Source organism: Anabrus simplex, chromosome 2, assembly GCF_040414725.1.
Source record: "Anabrus simplex isolate iqAnaSimp1 chromosome 2, ASM4041472v1, whole genome shotgun sequence".
NCBI classification, from domain to species: Eukaryota; Metazoa; Arthropoda; class Insecta; order Orthoptera; family Tettigoniidae; genus Anabrus; species Anabrus simplex.
Genome location: NC_090266.1, coordinates 178,480,407 through 178,494,945, shown reverse-complemented (window position 1 = coordinate 178,494,945; position 14,539 = coordinate 178,480,407). Strand labels below are relative to the sequence as shown.

The 14,539-nt window shown below is 39.5% G+C and overlaps 1 protein-coding gene across 1 annotated transcript in view; it reads right to left on the bottom strand.

The window, feature by feature from the left end:
* Positions 1-14,539, bottom strand: part of Lap1 (leucine rich repeat containing protein 7 lap1) — a 472,349-nt gene that overhangs the window by 278,994 nt on the left and 178,816 nt on the right. Inside the window, exon 5 of the mRNA XM_067139879.2 lies at positions 5,807-5,881. Coding sequence (XP_066995980.2) covers positions 5,807-5,881 — 75 coding nt within the window. The remainder of the gene's footprint in view (positions 1-5,806; positions 5,882-14,539) is intronic.

Here is a 14,539-nt window from a genome sequence, read left to right as displayed (position 1 = left end):
TCAAAACATACAGCTACAAGTGCAATGTATATAATACAACATGATCCAATCTAGACAATGGTCGTGAATGGTCCATATGAAGATACACAATGTAGTTACTCTTCTGCTTTCAGCTCATGCTGGGAAGATTCTTTATAGAAGTGATTAATATTTCTCATATACTTATTTAACATTTGAGCTTTGACTTGATGTTGTGGTTATAGCATTAGGAATTTCAGTTTTACATGAATTCCAATCCACAGAAATAAAACTTTACTTTTTAACACTCGCACATTCATTGGCAAGGATTCAAACCACTGCCACTGTAAGGCGAAGTCAGTGACAATGTCAGTTATAACTAGAGCCCAGACTATTTGTAATTGCATATTCTGTTCCCATGTATGTAGCTACAAGAAAAGCTAAAATGTCAGCAAATCACACTAAAATGACCATTATTCCAGGAGTTTAAAGTTACACATTTTTACATATTTCGATGCATAAAAAATATTTTAATTATTACATATTTTAAATATTTTGAAGGATACTGCGCATTTGAAAGAAAATTGTTTTTTCACTAATTTTATATTGACTTAAAACGTTTGAAAATGGTTTTTAAAGCCTGTACGTCTCTAACATCTAAAAATAATTTAATAATTTAAAGAGAAGTATTCTGTCAAAGAATCGCATCCCTTAGCTATGTTAAAGAAGTAACGCTACAATGTGAAGGGTGGGTCAATGACATGTTGCTCCTACTGCAGAGAAAGTCACAAAGTGAAATTTACCCTGTGGATGGGATGACTGCTTGGCAAAAGCAACCTGTGAGGGGAAAAAAAAAAAACACCACTTGCTTGAACCATATTCTGAGTCACAGTTAGTGATTATAAGCTATAAATTGTATTGAAAAGTGGACCCTCTTGTCAATTTATTTCTTGTAATCACAGTTAGTGAATCACTATGGCACCAGTCGCATCCAAACTAGCATCAAAGTTACAAGACTGGATTTTGATCGACGAAGCCTTTACAAGTGATGGTAAAATCGTGCTATGCAGAGTGTGTGACAAACGTATTGGGTGCTCCATGAAGTCACAATCAGAACAGCATTTCAAAACCGATCTTCACGTGAGAAATAAAAACGTGTTCCATTGAAGAAACAAGTTGTTCTTACACAAGGGGGTGTCGACACCTTTTTCGTCTTCTACCAATGAATTTAATAAAAATTTGTGCATGGCAATGGTCGCTGCAAACATACCATGGTATAAACTTGGAGTTCCGAAGTTTCAAGGATTCCTACGCAAATATTGCAACTTCAATATTCTAGATGAATCAACACTCTGGAAAAAACTATTTGAACTCCTGCTACATAGACACAATGGAAACGATTAGAGCTGAATTATTAATAATCTTGACCATGATGGTCGGGATTGGATCCGTATTGACTTAGTAACAGTAAATGTGTTGGAAGATGGTCCGCCTAGTCAATACTATTTATTTATTTACCTTTCACCTTAAAATCTAGTACTGTAACGTGCTACTGCCATAACCTCTCCATCGACGTTCTACGAGTTTCTGCAAACTTCGTCGCATGTACATCTCCACATACTCTACAATTTTATGTTTCTACAAGACTATAATGCTATTATTATTATCTGCTCTGGTTATCAATACTCCTTCCTATCATCGGAATTACCTTACTTTGCTCACCTGTCGTTACCCTCCGACATTTCTCGACACACTGACTGCTGTCTTTCTGTCTGCCTCGCACCTACTACGTCATCTGCCACGTCACATGATCTTTCTCGAATGAACTGGTCTTCGCTTCCGGGCGTGTATATATTGGACTGCTTGGCCCGTCTTGGGCAGACTGGCATCATCTTCTGTAAAATAGTGTGTGTGTGTGTGTGTGTGTGTGTGTGTGTGTGTGGAGGGACTACGGACCTCGCACGGCTTGCCGTGTGCTGCGCCATTTCCTTCCCTACCAGCTGATGGAGTTATTCTGAAAGGACTTTGGTGAGCTAAACATATCATTTACTAAACTTGTTTTGGAAACTTTAAAACTCGGCCTGTTTCGGCATTTTGAGTGATGGCATGCTATGAAAACTTTCAAGGCCTTGGTTTCGAGTCCAACTTCTTGCCACCTCCAAACTGATTAAGATTAATTGATTTTTAGTGCTGAACACTTGGTGATGTGGACTGAGCCTAAACATCGTCAAACAGAACTTTCACAACCTTAGACGATTCTAAAAAAAATCTATTGGCAGATCAAACATTCTCCAGCATTACGCAGTCGGAGTTTCCTTTCTTATCCTCACTTATCCTTATTGTACTGATCCTCCTTTTTATCCTACCCTTTTCTCTTTTATTAGGTGTATATGCTTTTTATATTAGGGCGCCCTGGAGGCGTATTCGTTTTTTTTTTTTGTGTGTGGCCAAATATTTCTTGATCTTCATGGTAAAAGTGTACTTGTTCCCTCCAAGTTTGATCAGATAATAATATTAATAATTATCTTTTGAGGTGATTGTGTGTGTGACACCTCTCTTTTCAAAATAATAATAATAATAATAATTGAGAAAACTGGTTTTGTGATCTAGTTCCATTACATGGTCGAGATTCACGCTGACACAGTGTTCTATGTAACGATTTTTGTAATTTTGTCCAAACTTATCTGTGGGTTAGTCCCCTTTCGAGAACGTTTCCTCTAAAACGGGGACCCAAGCTATTTTGTCTTTGTAATCAATGCCTGGGATTTTTGCTCGGACTATATCTTCTTGGTTAACAAGATGTATATTGTGATAAACTTTTTTCACCAATTTTATTGACCAAAAAAAAGAGTTGTTCTTTCAAAGGTTTTGAAACTCTACATAAGAAATATATCATCTGAGATGATTATCTTTATAACTTTGGAAAAACTGTTAAAGCACGGACCTTGCATGGCAGTTCCGTTTTAATCTCTTATATATATATTGGTCAATTTTATTCTGTAGGTTTAGCTTAATTATCCCTTTGATACTTTCCTAAAATGTCCAGGGTATATTTGAAGATCTATTTTCTCCAAAAATGTTAGTGTGTACTGTATTCTCGTTAAAGCTGCTGTTTCCAATACACTTGGTCATCTAAAATTTTTTGCAACGTGGTGTTCTTTTTTGATGTTTGGTACCTACCACGGTAAACCTCTCCTACTATCCCCCCCCAGTACTGCTTCCGCTCACTCTGCTCCTTTCTTGTTTGATGTGATCGACTCCTCGGTGCAGTGTGGCCTATGCACAGACATCGTTTGGTAGTTTTTTCTTTCAACTGGGATGAAAAGATTAGTTTTGGAGAAAGCTCTCAAGATATCTTAACTATGTTGCACAATACGTCACAGTACATGTTTCGAGAATATTATGCATTCTCTTCCTCAGCTAGTAGATTAAAATTCAGTATACAATAAGACCTGACTAAAATAGGGGGGCCCCCATTAAAAATTCAAAACAATGAGTATTACAATGTAACACTTAAAAATTTGGATAGTACAAACATAGAATTAAAATCCCATTTTGTCAAGTACAAATTAAAAACACAATATAGTAATGTCTAATGTCTAATTAAATACAACGTCTTGTGATGATATGAATTCACAATGTCCTTGAAGTTGCCATGCGTGGTTCAAAAAAGTTGAGTTAGGAATGAATGAAATTGCATTAAAACTTGAAGTCCTGCCGATATCCACCATTAATGGGTGTTAAAATGATGTCTATTTAAATTAAAATATTGGACACAACGTCGTATAATGATGTGAATTTACGGTGTCCTAGTAACTGTAATACTATCTTGCGTAGTTCAATTGGATTTGTACAAGAATAAATGAAGTTGCGTTAAAACTTGGAGTCCTGCCATTATCTTCAGTTGATAGATGTATTATGCAGCCAGGTTGAAAATAGGTTAAAATGGTCTATAAAAAGGAAATGAAATAGAAATTAACAAAAAGGCTCCGACATGAACAAATGAGAATGTTTTTAATTTGTACTTGACAAAATGGGATTTTAATTCTATGTTTGTACTATCCAAATTTTTAAGTGTTACATTGTAATACTCATGGTTTTGAATTTTTAATGGGGGCCCCCCACTATTTTAGTCAGGTCTTATTGTATACTGAATTTTAATCTACTAGCTGAGGAAGAGAATGCATAATATTCTCGAAACATGTACTAGATGTTAAGGTGAAAGGTAAATAAATAAATAGTATTGACTAGGCGGACCATCTTCCAACACATTTACTAGAGCTGAATTGGCGATTTATACATATGGATTGCCATTGACGAATCTACCAATGCCTTGGGTCGTTTCAATGCAAATCTCCTAGCAAGTAAATTGAATCCAGAGGCTCCCTGTCTTATTTAATTTACTGCAAACCACTGGAACAGACAAATCATGCTACAGTTTTGCTATTCATCAACAACTGACTTAAAGTGTTAGAGATTAACGAAGAAAACATGTTGGTACTCGGCTCAGATGCTGCATCCTATATGCTAAAAGCTGCGGGTGCGTTGTCTGTGTTTTACCGCAACATGGTCCACTTCACATATTTGGCACATGGATTACATAGAGTAGCTGAGACCATAAAAACAACACTGCCTGAAGTGAATGGTTTTTAGTATCAGCAACAAGAAAAGTTTTCCGCAAATCTCCCTATCACGTGCAGTGGTATAAGAAATTGTTACCAGATGTGTTTTCACCTCCACAGCCTATGATCACCAGGTGGGGAACATGGATAGAAGCTGAGAACTTCTTTAATGAACATTTTGAAGAAGTAAAGTCAGTGGTGGAAACATTTCCTCCTTAAAATGCAGCGTCTGTGCGTGAGTGTATGAGTGCCTTTCAAGATTCAAAGGTGGCTTCATTGACTGCATAAATCACAAGCCATTTTAGTTGGGTTCCGAACAGCATTACAAAGCTGGAAACTTCTGGACTGACCCTCCATGAATCTATGTCTATAGTGGAAGATGCATTCAGTAAATTGAGTGTTGTGCCGGGAGCAATTGGTGAGTGTGTTTCAGTAAAATTAAATGATGTATTGAAAAAGAAACCAGGATACAAAATTGTTTCAAATGTATGCCAAGTACTTAACGGTGAGTCTGTGCAGCTCCCTGAAAATGAGAACATATCTTCCAGTATCATTCCTCATTTGAAATACGCACCAGTGACTTCATGTGAAGTGAAACGTCTTTTTATGTATATAAGAACATTCTAACAGACTGAAAGCATTTGATGACCGCAGAAAATTTAGAAAAATATTTAATTATTAATTGCAACTCCAAATGAAAATCGTAGGTTGAATAATATCTGCACTTTTAACTTTATTTTCAGTTTTGTTTCCTTTTCTGTGTACAAGAATACATCAGATAAAGCTTAGATATGTTACATTTTTTATTTATTACATATTTAACTATATGTTTTGTCAATTTTAGCTACATATTTATGTACATATTTCTCATTTTTAAATTACATATAACCCAGGCTCTAGTTATCACATCATGTTTCCTTGGTTTCAACTGAATCAAATTACAACACTTGGTTCGAAACCAGAACATACTACTGAGTGACCCAACCTGTAATTGTCCACTACATGCCATCGTGGTACAGATATGCAGCAGCTAGCTGTTAAGATCTTGCACAAGTGAATGGCTGTTCAGATAAGTACATGTTTCCATCATTAACATTTACAGATATGCTGATCAAAAGCATTTAAAATGTAGCAGCCAAGCACAAGCTGGATCACACAGTGTAAGAATATGGCAGCAAAAGACATTCATGGATTATAATAAACATAAATGTATTTGAAGATCATACCGTTGGTACACATCTGATACGATTGGAATCAATCCACAATTCGGTTAAATTCACCAAACTTCCAATAACTTCAGGCTGAAACAAATATTGAACTTAGTTATAAAGTTAAAAGCAAATTAATACAATAAAAAAGGAACATGGCTGAAAATCAAAATAACTGATTTCATAAAGACAAACAATGAAAACAAATAATATGCAAGAAGTAGTAGTAAAGGCGATACGCTAAATATGCAGCTGAGGAAAAACAGGCTATAAATATAATTACTAGTAACTATACCAGCCATGCAGATGACGACGTCAGCAGAGAATAACATCTATATATATAAAATAAGAGTTTTGTCTGTACATTGCTCAGAATTTGAAAAGAATGGTATTTCTGTATTGGTCATTTCCACAGTAACAAGGAAATGCACTTTTTACTTTTCCGTAATTTCTGTCTGTCTGTCTGTATGTATGTACACGCATCACGATAAAACGGCCAAAGAGAATTTAACGAAAATCGGTATCTAAAGTCAGGGGATGAGCCTCTACAATCTAGGCTATAAATAATTTTATTCACACTGAGTGGAATGGTAGTTTAGGGGAAAGCCTATAATTTAATTCTCAAGTATTTATATTATTAGTGGTCCTATCGATAAATACTGCATATCTAAAGTTATATAGAATTAAATTTCTCATCATTTTTGTCTTATACAGTTTTACCGTACCGGCTATAATAACACAGATATTCATGAATTTGTATTTTTGTTGGTAACTCCTTATCAACGCCGAGCCACAAGAAAATGGGTTAACAGAATTTAATGAAAACTGGTATATAGAGTCAGGGAATAAAAAACTACAGTCTAAGCTATAAACAATTTTATTCACCCTGGATGAAATTGTAGTTTAGAGGAAGGCACCGACAATTTAATTTTTAAATAACTATGTTATTGGTCCTAACGAAAAGTACTACATAACAAAAAAGTTATAGAGAATACAATTTACGATCATTTATGTTTTATTCTGTTTCACCGTACCGACTATGATAAGAGTGGTATTTCAGAGTTGGACGAAAAATAAATGTGAAGGTCTAAAATATTGAAAGCACATAACATAGATCAACAATAACATTACATTGACCATTGTTTGTTGTGATGTTCTTTGTCTCTTATGCTGTCACTCAACTCCGATAGATGGGACTACTGCTGCGTCCCGAGTATAACAGCCTGACTGAATACTGGCAGGAAATAGCTGGGGAGTTAGAAAACTTTCTTCTTTGGCATGCCATTCCTTTGGTTCATGCATGTTCTGATACTCCTGGTACGTGACACACTGGTTCATCATAGTACTCCAGCTATTCGATCCCTACTCTGATGCGTTGTTTTGAATGAGCAGTGTGCACACTTAAGGTAGAGGCTCACTTAGTAGTAGTATGACCTGCTCTTGAATTACAATTCGGGCCTATTCCAAATTATAGCACCACAATTCACTAAATAACTCAAAATTCAACCCGGCAAAGAGCCGTTTCTTAAGAAAAGCTTCCTCCTCTTCACTTTCATTAAATTCTGCATTAATTTTATTCCAAAGTAGCAGTTTCTCCTCTGGCTTGGAGGTAAAATTTGCCTCCAAGTCAGATTTTTCCGCAGCCAGTGTAGTGAATTGAGATTTTCCGACTCATCGGGTACTACTAGGTAACAGATTAGTAAAAGGCCGTCGTTTTTGCCCTGGGACTCACCACTACTCCACACACACACCCCCCCCCGCCGAAAAAAGACGAAGAGTGTTCACGGATCACGGCTGTCTGCGGCTTGGTCATTCCAGCTCTGGAACTTTGGTCTGTTAGATCGGCAGCGTAGTACTGTTCTTCAAAGTGAGAAAATGTGTGGTTTTCATTTGATGGAGTATTTCATATAAAATGATTTCTTTTAATCGCGCCATTTCTACTGACGTCATTGTAATGACCCGTGTTCATTTCAGTTGGGAAATCCACTAAGACAGTCTTTCTGAGGATGTAAAAAGGCAGGTGGAGAGAGTGTCTACCTTTATAATGAAAACTCCCCAACCCGATTGTGACTGAAGGTAGGCAAGCGAGCCTACTGTTACAATTAAAATTCAATACCCCAGTCTTCATATGAGAAAAGATGTTTGGTGACATCCCAGTCGCGTTTCTAGGGTAACGTTAAGAGCTATGCAATTTAATACAATCTTGCTCACAACGTGTACACTACCTAACCTCGAATTCTGTTTACAATGTAGAATTCCGTAGCGAAGCACGGGTACATCAGCTAGTTCTTACTAACTTAAATACAAGCAAAGGTAGAGAGGCAGGTCATTATAGTGAAATGTGTACTTAAGTTTCTTTATCCTGTAGATCGGTAAAGCCAATTGACCATGAGTCATACATAACTTCTTCAACTCCATACTCAGTCAAGAGACATTCTCTTCCCTAACTCAGTAGTGACTAGTGGTGCACAATGAGGAATGAATAATGTTGTATCTCTGATAAATCTGTATAATGACTATGAAAATGAATTGAGGGCAGAATGTGGTAAGCAATAAAAGTGCCACAAATCCCAATTTCTGTTTCTTTGCATCAAACAATAGTATGTGTCATGCTTTGTAACCAGGTAAACCTGAAAATGTTATAAACGAAAAATCATCTGGTTTAGTTATAATGTTCGTAGTACGGTTTAGTTAGTAATGAGTGTCTCAGCTGAGTTACTCTGGTGAGCACTGCAACGGTCTCTGTTAGACCTGATACAATTGTAGTTGAAGAGAGCAGCCCATCTTGTTCTTATATCATTGTGTGGTTCATGTTACATCGAAGAAGTGATTATGGTGTAAAGTTAGTATTGTTGATTTTGTTGAATCTTGTTTGTAAATAATATTTTGATTTTAAGTAAGCCTATCACTTAAGCTTTGTTTACTATTTGAATTTACACTGACTGACAGAGCAAATACAACACCAAGAAGGAGTGGTCAGAACTTTATGCCAATTGCAGGGTAGACTGATGTCACTGAGGTATGCTCATGATGTGAAATGCGCCGCTGTGCTGCGCACGTAGCGAACGATAAATGGGACACGGCGTTGGCGAATGGCCCACTTCGTACCGTGAATTCTCAGCCGACAGTCATTGTAGAACGTGTTGTCGTGTGCCACAGGACACGTGTATAGCTAAGAATGCCAGGCCGCCGTCAACGGAGGCATTTCCAGCAGACAGACGACTTTACGAGGGGTATGGTGATCGGGCTGAGAAGGGCAGGTTGGTCACTTCGTCAAATCGCAGCCGATACCCATAGGGATGTGTCCACGGTGCAGCGCCTGTGGCGAAGATGGTTGGCGCAGGGACATGTGGCACGTGCGAGGGGTCCAGGCGCAGCCCGAGTGACGTCAGCACGCGAGGATCGGCGCATCCGCCACCAAGCGGTGGCAGCTCCGCACGCCACGTCAACCGCCATTCTTCAGCATGTGCAAGACACCCTGGCTGTTCCAATATCGACCAGAACAATTTCCCGTCGATTGGTTGAAGGAGGCCTGCACTCCCGGCGTCCGCTCAGAAGACTACCATTGACTCCACAGCATAGACGTGCACGCCTGGCATGGTGCCGGGCTAGAGCGACTTGGATGAGGGAATGGCGGAACGTCGTGTTCTCCGATGAGTCACGCTTCTGTTCTGTCAGTGATAGTCACCGCAGACGAGTGTGGCGTCGGCGTGGAGAAAGGTCAAATCCGGCAGTAACTGTGGAGCGCCCTACCGCTAGACAACGCGGCATCATGGTTTGGGGCGCTATTGCGTATGATTCCACGTCACCTCTAGTGCGTATTCAAGGCACGTTAAATGCCCACCGCTACGTGCAGCATGTGCTGCGGCCGGTGGCACTCCCGTACCTTCAGGGGCTGCCCAATGCTCTGTTTCAGCAGGATAATGCCCGCCCACACACTGCTCGCATCTCCCAACAGGCTCTACGAGGTGTACAGATGCTTCCGTGGCCAGCGTACTCTCCGGATCTCTCACCAATCGAACACGTGTGGGATCTCATTGGACGCCGTTTGCAAACTCTACCCCAGCCTCGTACGGACGACCAACTGTGCCAAATGGTTGACAGAGAATGGAGAACCATCCCTCAGGACACCATCCGCACTCTTATTGACTCTGTACCTCGACGTGTTTCTGCGTGCATCGCTGCTCGCGGTGGTCCTACATCCTACTGAGTCGATGCCGTGCGCATTGTGTAACCTGCATATCGGTTTGAAATAAACATCAATTATTCGTCCGTGCCGTCTCTGTTTTTTCCCCAACTTTCATCCCTTTCGAACCACTCCTCCTTGGTGTTGCATTTGCTCTGTCAGTCAGTGTATTTGTTCATAGCCATTTCATTATAACCATCTTTATAATGTCTGGGCAACCAGAGTTGTCCAATAAAAGCAGCCCCCCACTAAAAAAACAACCCATAAAGATTCTTCAATACAGCAAGTAACAAAGGCAAGCAAGTAAACCTTATATGTCCAGCTCAGGCAAAAGTCAGCAAGCAAACTATCAGATTAAATCATAGGTAAATACAAATATGCATAGCCAACTCTACCAAAAGATTAACTTGAGTCCCTTTTCTTGCATTTCGTTTATTTTACTTTACGTCGCACCGACACAGATATGTCTTATGGCAATGATGGGAAAGGAAAGGCCTAGGAATGGGAAGGAAGCAGCCGTGGCCTTAATTAAGGTACAGCCCCAGCATTTGCCTGGTGTGAAAATGGAAAACCATGGAAAACCATCTTCAGGGCTGCTGACAGTGGGGTTCGAACCCACTACCTCCCGGATGCGAGCTCACAGCTGCGCGCTCCTAACCGCATGGTCAACTCGCCCGGTATTCTTGCATTACCATGAACTTTCTGATACGATTCAAGTTACCTAGATATTAAAAAGGCTATGGAAGAAAGAAAATAGAACTGGCTGAGTCAGCAAAGAGGATGCATCTGGATGTGTTAGGAGTTAATGATATTCAGATAAGGGGAGATACCGTGGAAGAGATAGAAGATTATAAAGTGTCCTTGACGGGTATTTAAAAGGGAAGAGTAAGAGTATAAAGGGCTGTTCATCAGGAATACTACCGCTTTTAAATGAGCGAATGATGTGGGTAGATTTGGCAGTTGGAGGAATAAGGACAAGAACTGTGAGGGTGCAGATGAGGAGGAATTTGACAAGTTTTATAAAGCATTGAGTGATATCGTAGTCAAGGTCAACAGCAAGGATATGTTAGTGCCAATGGGTAATTTCAATGCAAAAGTTGGAATGAGAACTGAATGATATGGGGAAGATGTGGGGAAGATATGGAATCTAATAGGATTGGGAAGAATTTCTATGCTACGATGAGATTTGCAGTTACGAATACATTTTTCAAGCATAAGGGTATTCCCCTACACATGGGAGGGTAAGGGCACCAGATCATAATAGACTATATCTTAACTGACTTTGAATTTGGGAAATCTGTTAGGAATGTGCAGGTTTACTGGAGATTTTTTTATATGGACCGCTATCTCATCTGTAGTGATCTGAGTATCTCTAGGCCTAGGATAGAGAAAGTGAAATCTCTCTGCAGACAAACAAGTGTAGAAAATCTCCAGGATGAGGAAATTAGACAGAGATACGTGGATATGATTAGCAAAAACAAACAAAAGTCAGTAAGTAGGTTCAGGACAAAGAAAGAGAATGTGTGTCATACAGGGAAATACAGTAGAAATAGCAAGCAAGGGAATGCCTAGCAACAACTGTGTGTAATGATGGGGAAAAGTGAACATCTTGGTGGAATGATGAAGTGAGAGTAGCTCGTAAAAGTAAAAAGAAGGTATATCACAAATGGCTCCAAACAAGGACTAATGCAGAGAGGGAATTGTATGTAGATGGAAAAAACAAGAGTGAAACAGAAGGAATCCAAGAGGAAATCATGGAAAGATTTTGGTGATAACCTGGAAAGGCTGGAAAGGCTGTCAGGACCAGGTTTTCAGTATGCGCCAGATAATCGAAAATTCTACAGGAGGAATAGATAGTTATGTTTATGTTTCATAGATCGAGAAAAGGCATATGACAGAGTACAAGGGGAAAGATGTTTGCCATATTGGGGGACTATGGGATTTAGGGTAGATAGTTAAAATCAATCAAAGGAATTTGTGATGAAAATTGGACTGCAGAGAGAATTGATGGTAGAATGAGTTCTTGGTTCAAGGTACTTAGAGGATTTAGACAAGGCTGGAATTTTTCACCTTTGTTGTTCATAGTTTACATTGATCATCTGCTGAAAGGTATTAAGTGGCAGGGAGGGATTCAGTTCAGTGAAAATGTAATAAGCAGTTTGGCCTATACCGACGACTTGGTTTTAATGGCAGATTGTGCCAAAAGCCAGCAGTCTAACATTTTGGAACTTGAAAAAATAGGTGCAATGAGTATGATATAAATTAACCTTTCCAAGACTAAATTGATGTCAGTAGGTAAGAAATCTACGAGAATTGAATGTCAGGTTGGGAATACAAAGCTCAAACAGGTAGATCATTTCAAGTATTCAGGATATGTGTTTTTGCAGGATGGTAGTATAGTGAGATTGAATCAAGGTGCAGCAAAGTTAATGCAGTGAGCTCGCAGCTGTGATCAACAGTATTCTTTAAGAAGGAAGTCACCTCCCTGATGAAACTATCTTTACACCAGTCTGTTTTCAGTCCAACTTTGCTTTACACAAGTGAAAGCTGGGTGGACTCAGGATATCTTATTCATAAGTTAGAAGTAACAAACGAAAGTAGCGAGAATGATTGCTGGTACAAAAAGGTGGGAACAATGGCACCAGGGTACTCTGAATTAGGAGACAAAGGCAAAATTAGGAATAAACTCTATGGATAAAACTGTACAAATAAATCGGCTTCAGTAGTGGGGTCGTGTGTGGCCTATGAGAATAATGGATTCTGTTATGGAAGGTAAGAGAAGTACAGGGAGACCAAGACAACGATGGTTAGACTAGGTTTCTAACAATTTAAAGGTACGAGGTCCACAGCTTGTGTTCCTTTCAGATGAGGCCTGGTTTCATCTTAATGGTCATGTGAACCTTCATAACTCTCACTATTGGTGTACAGAAAATCCTAATGGTGTTTTTAAAGTCCCTCATTATGACAGGAAAATTGGTGTTTGGTGTGCTGTTAGGGTACAACGAATAACTGGGCCTAGTTTTTTGAGATAACAGTAAATGCAGAGAGCCTCCGTGGCTCAGACGGCAGCGCATTGGCCTCTCACCGCTGGGTACCGTGGTTCAAATCCCGGTCACTCCATGTGAGATTTGTGCTGGACAAAGCGGAGGTGGGACAGGTTTTTCTCCAGGTACTACGGTTTTCCCTGTCATCTTCATTACAGCAACACTCTCCATTCTCATTTCATAGCATCTATCAGTCATTAATATATCACTTTGGGAGTGGCGACCCCATCGTACTAACAGCCTATATATGCTTCTTTCATTACATCCCTGACCCGGTCAATAACTGGAAAACAGGTTGTAGGTTTTCATTCAGTAAATGCAGAGAGGTACCACGAGGATATTTTGATGCCGTTCTTCCATCAGTTAATGGAAGAAGAAAAATTTCGTGGGTGGTTTCAACAAGATTCAGCCTCTGCTCATACAGCAGAAGATTCCCTTCTTACAATCTCGGAAGTGTTTGCAGACATTGTGGTCAGTGCTGGTCTATTTCCCCCTCGTTTTCCAGATTTAACAGTGTGTGATTTTTACTTGTGGGGTAAAATGAAAGAAAAAATGTATCAAACAAATCCTCTCACATTGGAGGAACTGAAAGAAAACATTACAAATGAAATCTGAAACACTACAGTGGCAGAACTCACTCGCGTCAGCCAGAATGTGGTTACCAGATACAATGCCTGTATAACCCAGGAAGGACGACACTTCCAGTATATTTTATAAAGCAAGATTTCATATAAGATTGTATGCACGCTTAAACCAGGGTGGCCGTGCACGTCGTAAGTTCAGCTGAGGCAGTTGCCATAGTGCACAGTACAAGCACCGTGCGTTCGGTCTGAGTTTATATGATAATAACAATGTTATTGACTTTATGTCCACCTGACTATGTTTTTCGTTTTTGGAGATGCCGAGGTACCGGAATTTTGTCCTGCAGGAGTTCCTTTATGTGCCAGTAAATCTACTAACACAATGCTGATGTATTTGAGCACCTTCAAATGTCACCAGACTGAACCAGGATCGAACCTGCCAAGTCGGGGCCAGAAGGCCGGCGCCTCAACCATCTGAGCCACTCAAAAAGTTTATATGGGAGACCCTGTATGTGGTTCTGGTGATTCACCAATTTGGAGAATCAGATAATTAAAATCCATCACTGGCAACAGCAGATACATCAACAATGCAAATGGTCTGAGTTTGAAATGAAGTAATTCAATCTTTTCTAGAGTCAAAAACTCAGGCCAAAATCTAAAACCTTTCTAGCAACTTTCAACATAAATTCACTTACACAAACTGGCAAGCTGAAAACCCTCACCAAAGCTCTTCACGAAAATCAGATATCCATAATGGCCCTACAGGAAACAAGGTACCCAGATGAAGAGATCTTTGAATCCGAAGGCTACCGATTTTTCAAGAGCAAAGCGCAAAGAGAAATCCTCAATGGAGCTGTGATGCTTGGAACCGCGTTTACTGTTAGAACCAAGATCCTTAAATCGGTTGCAAATTTCGAACCTGTGAATGACAGATTGTCTA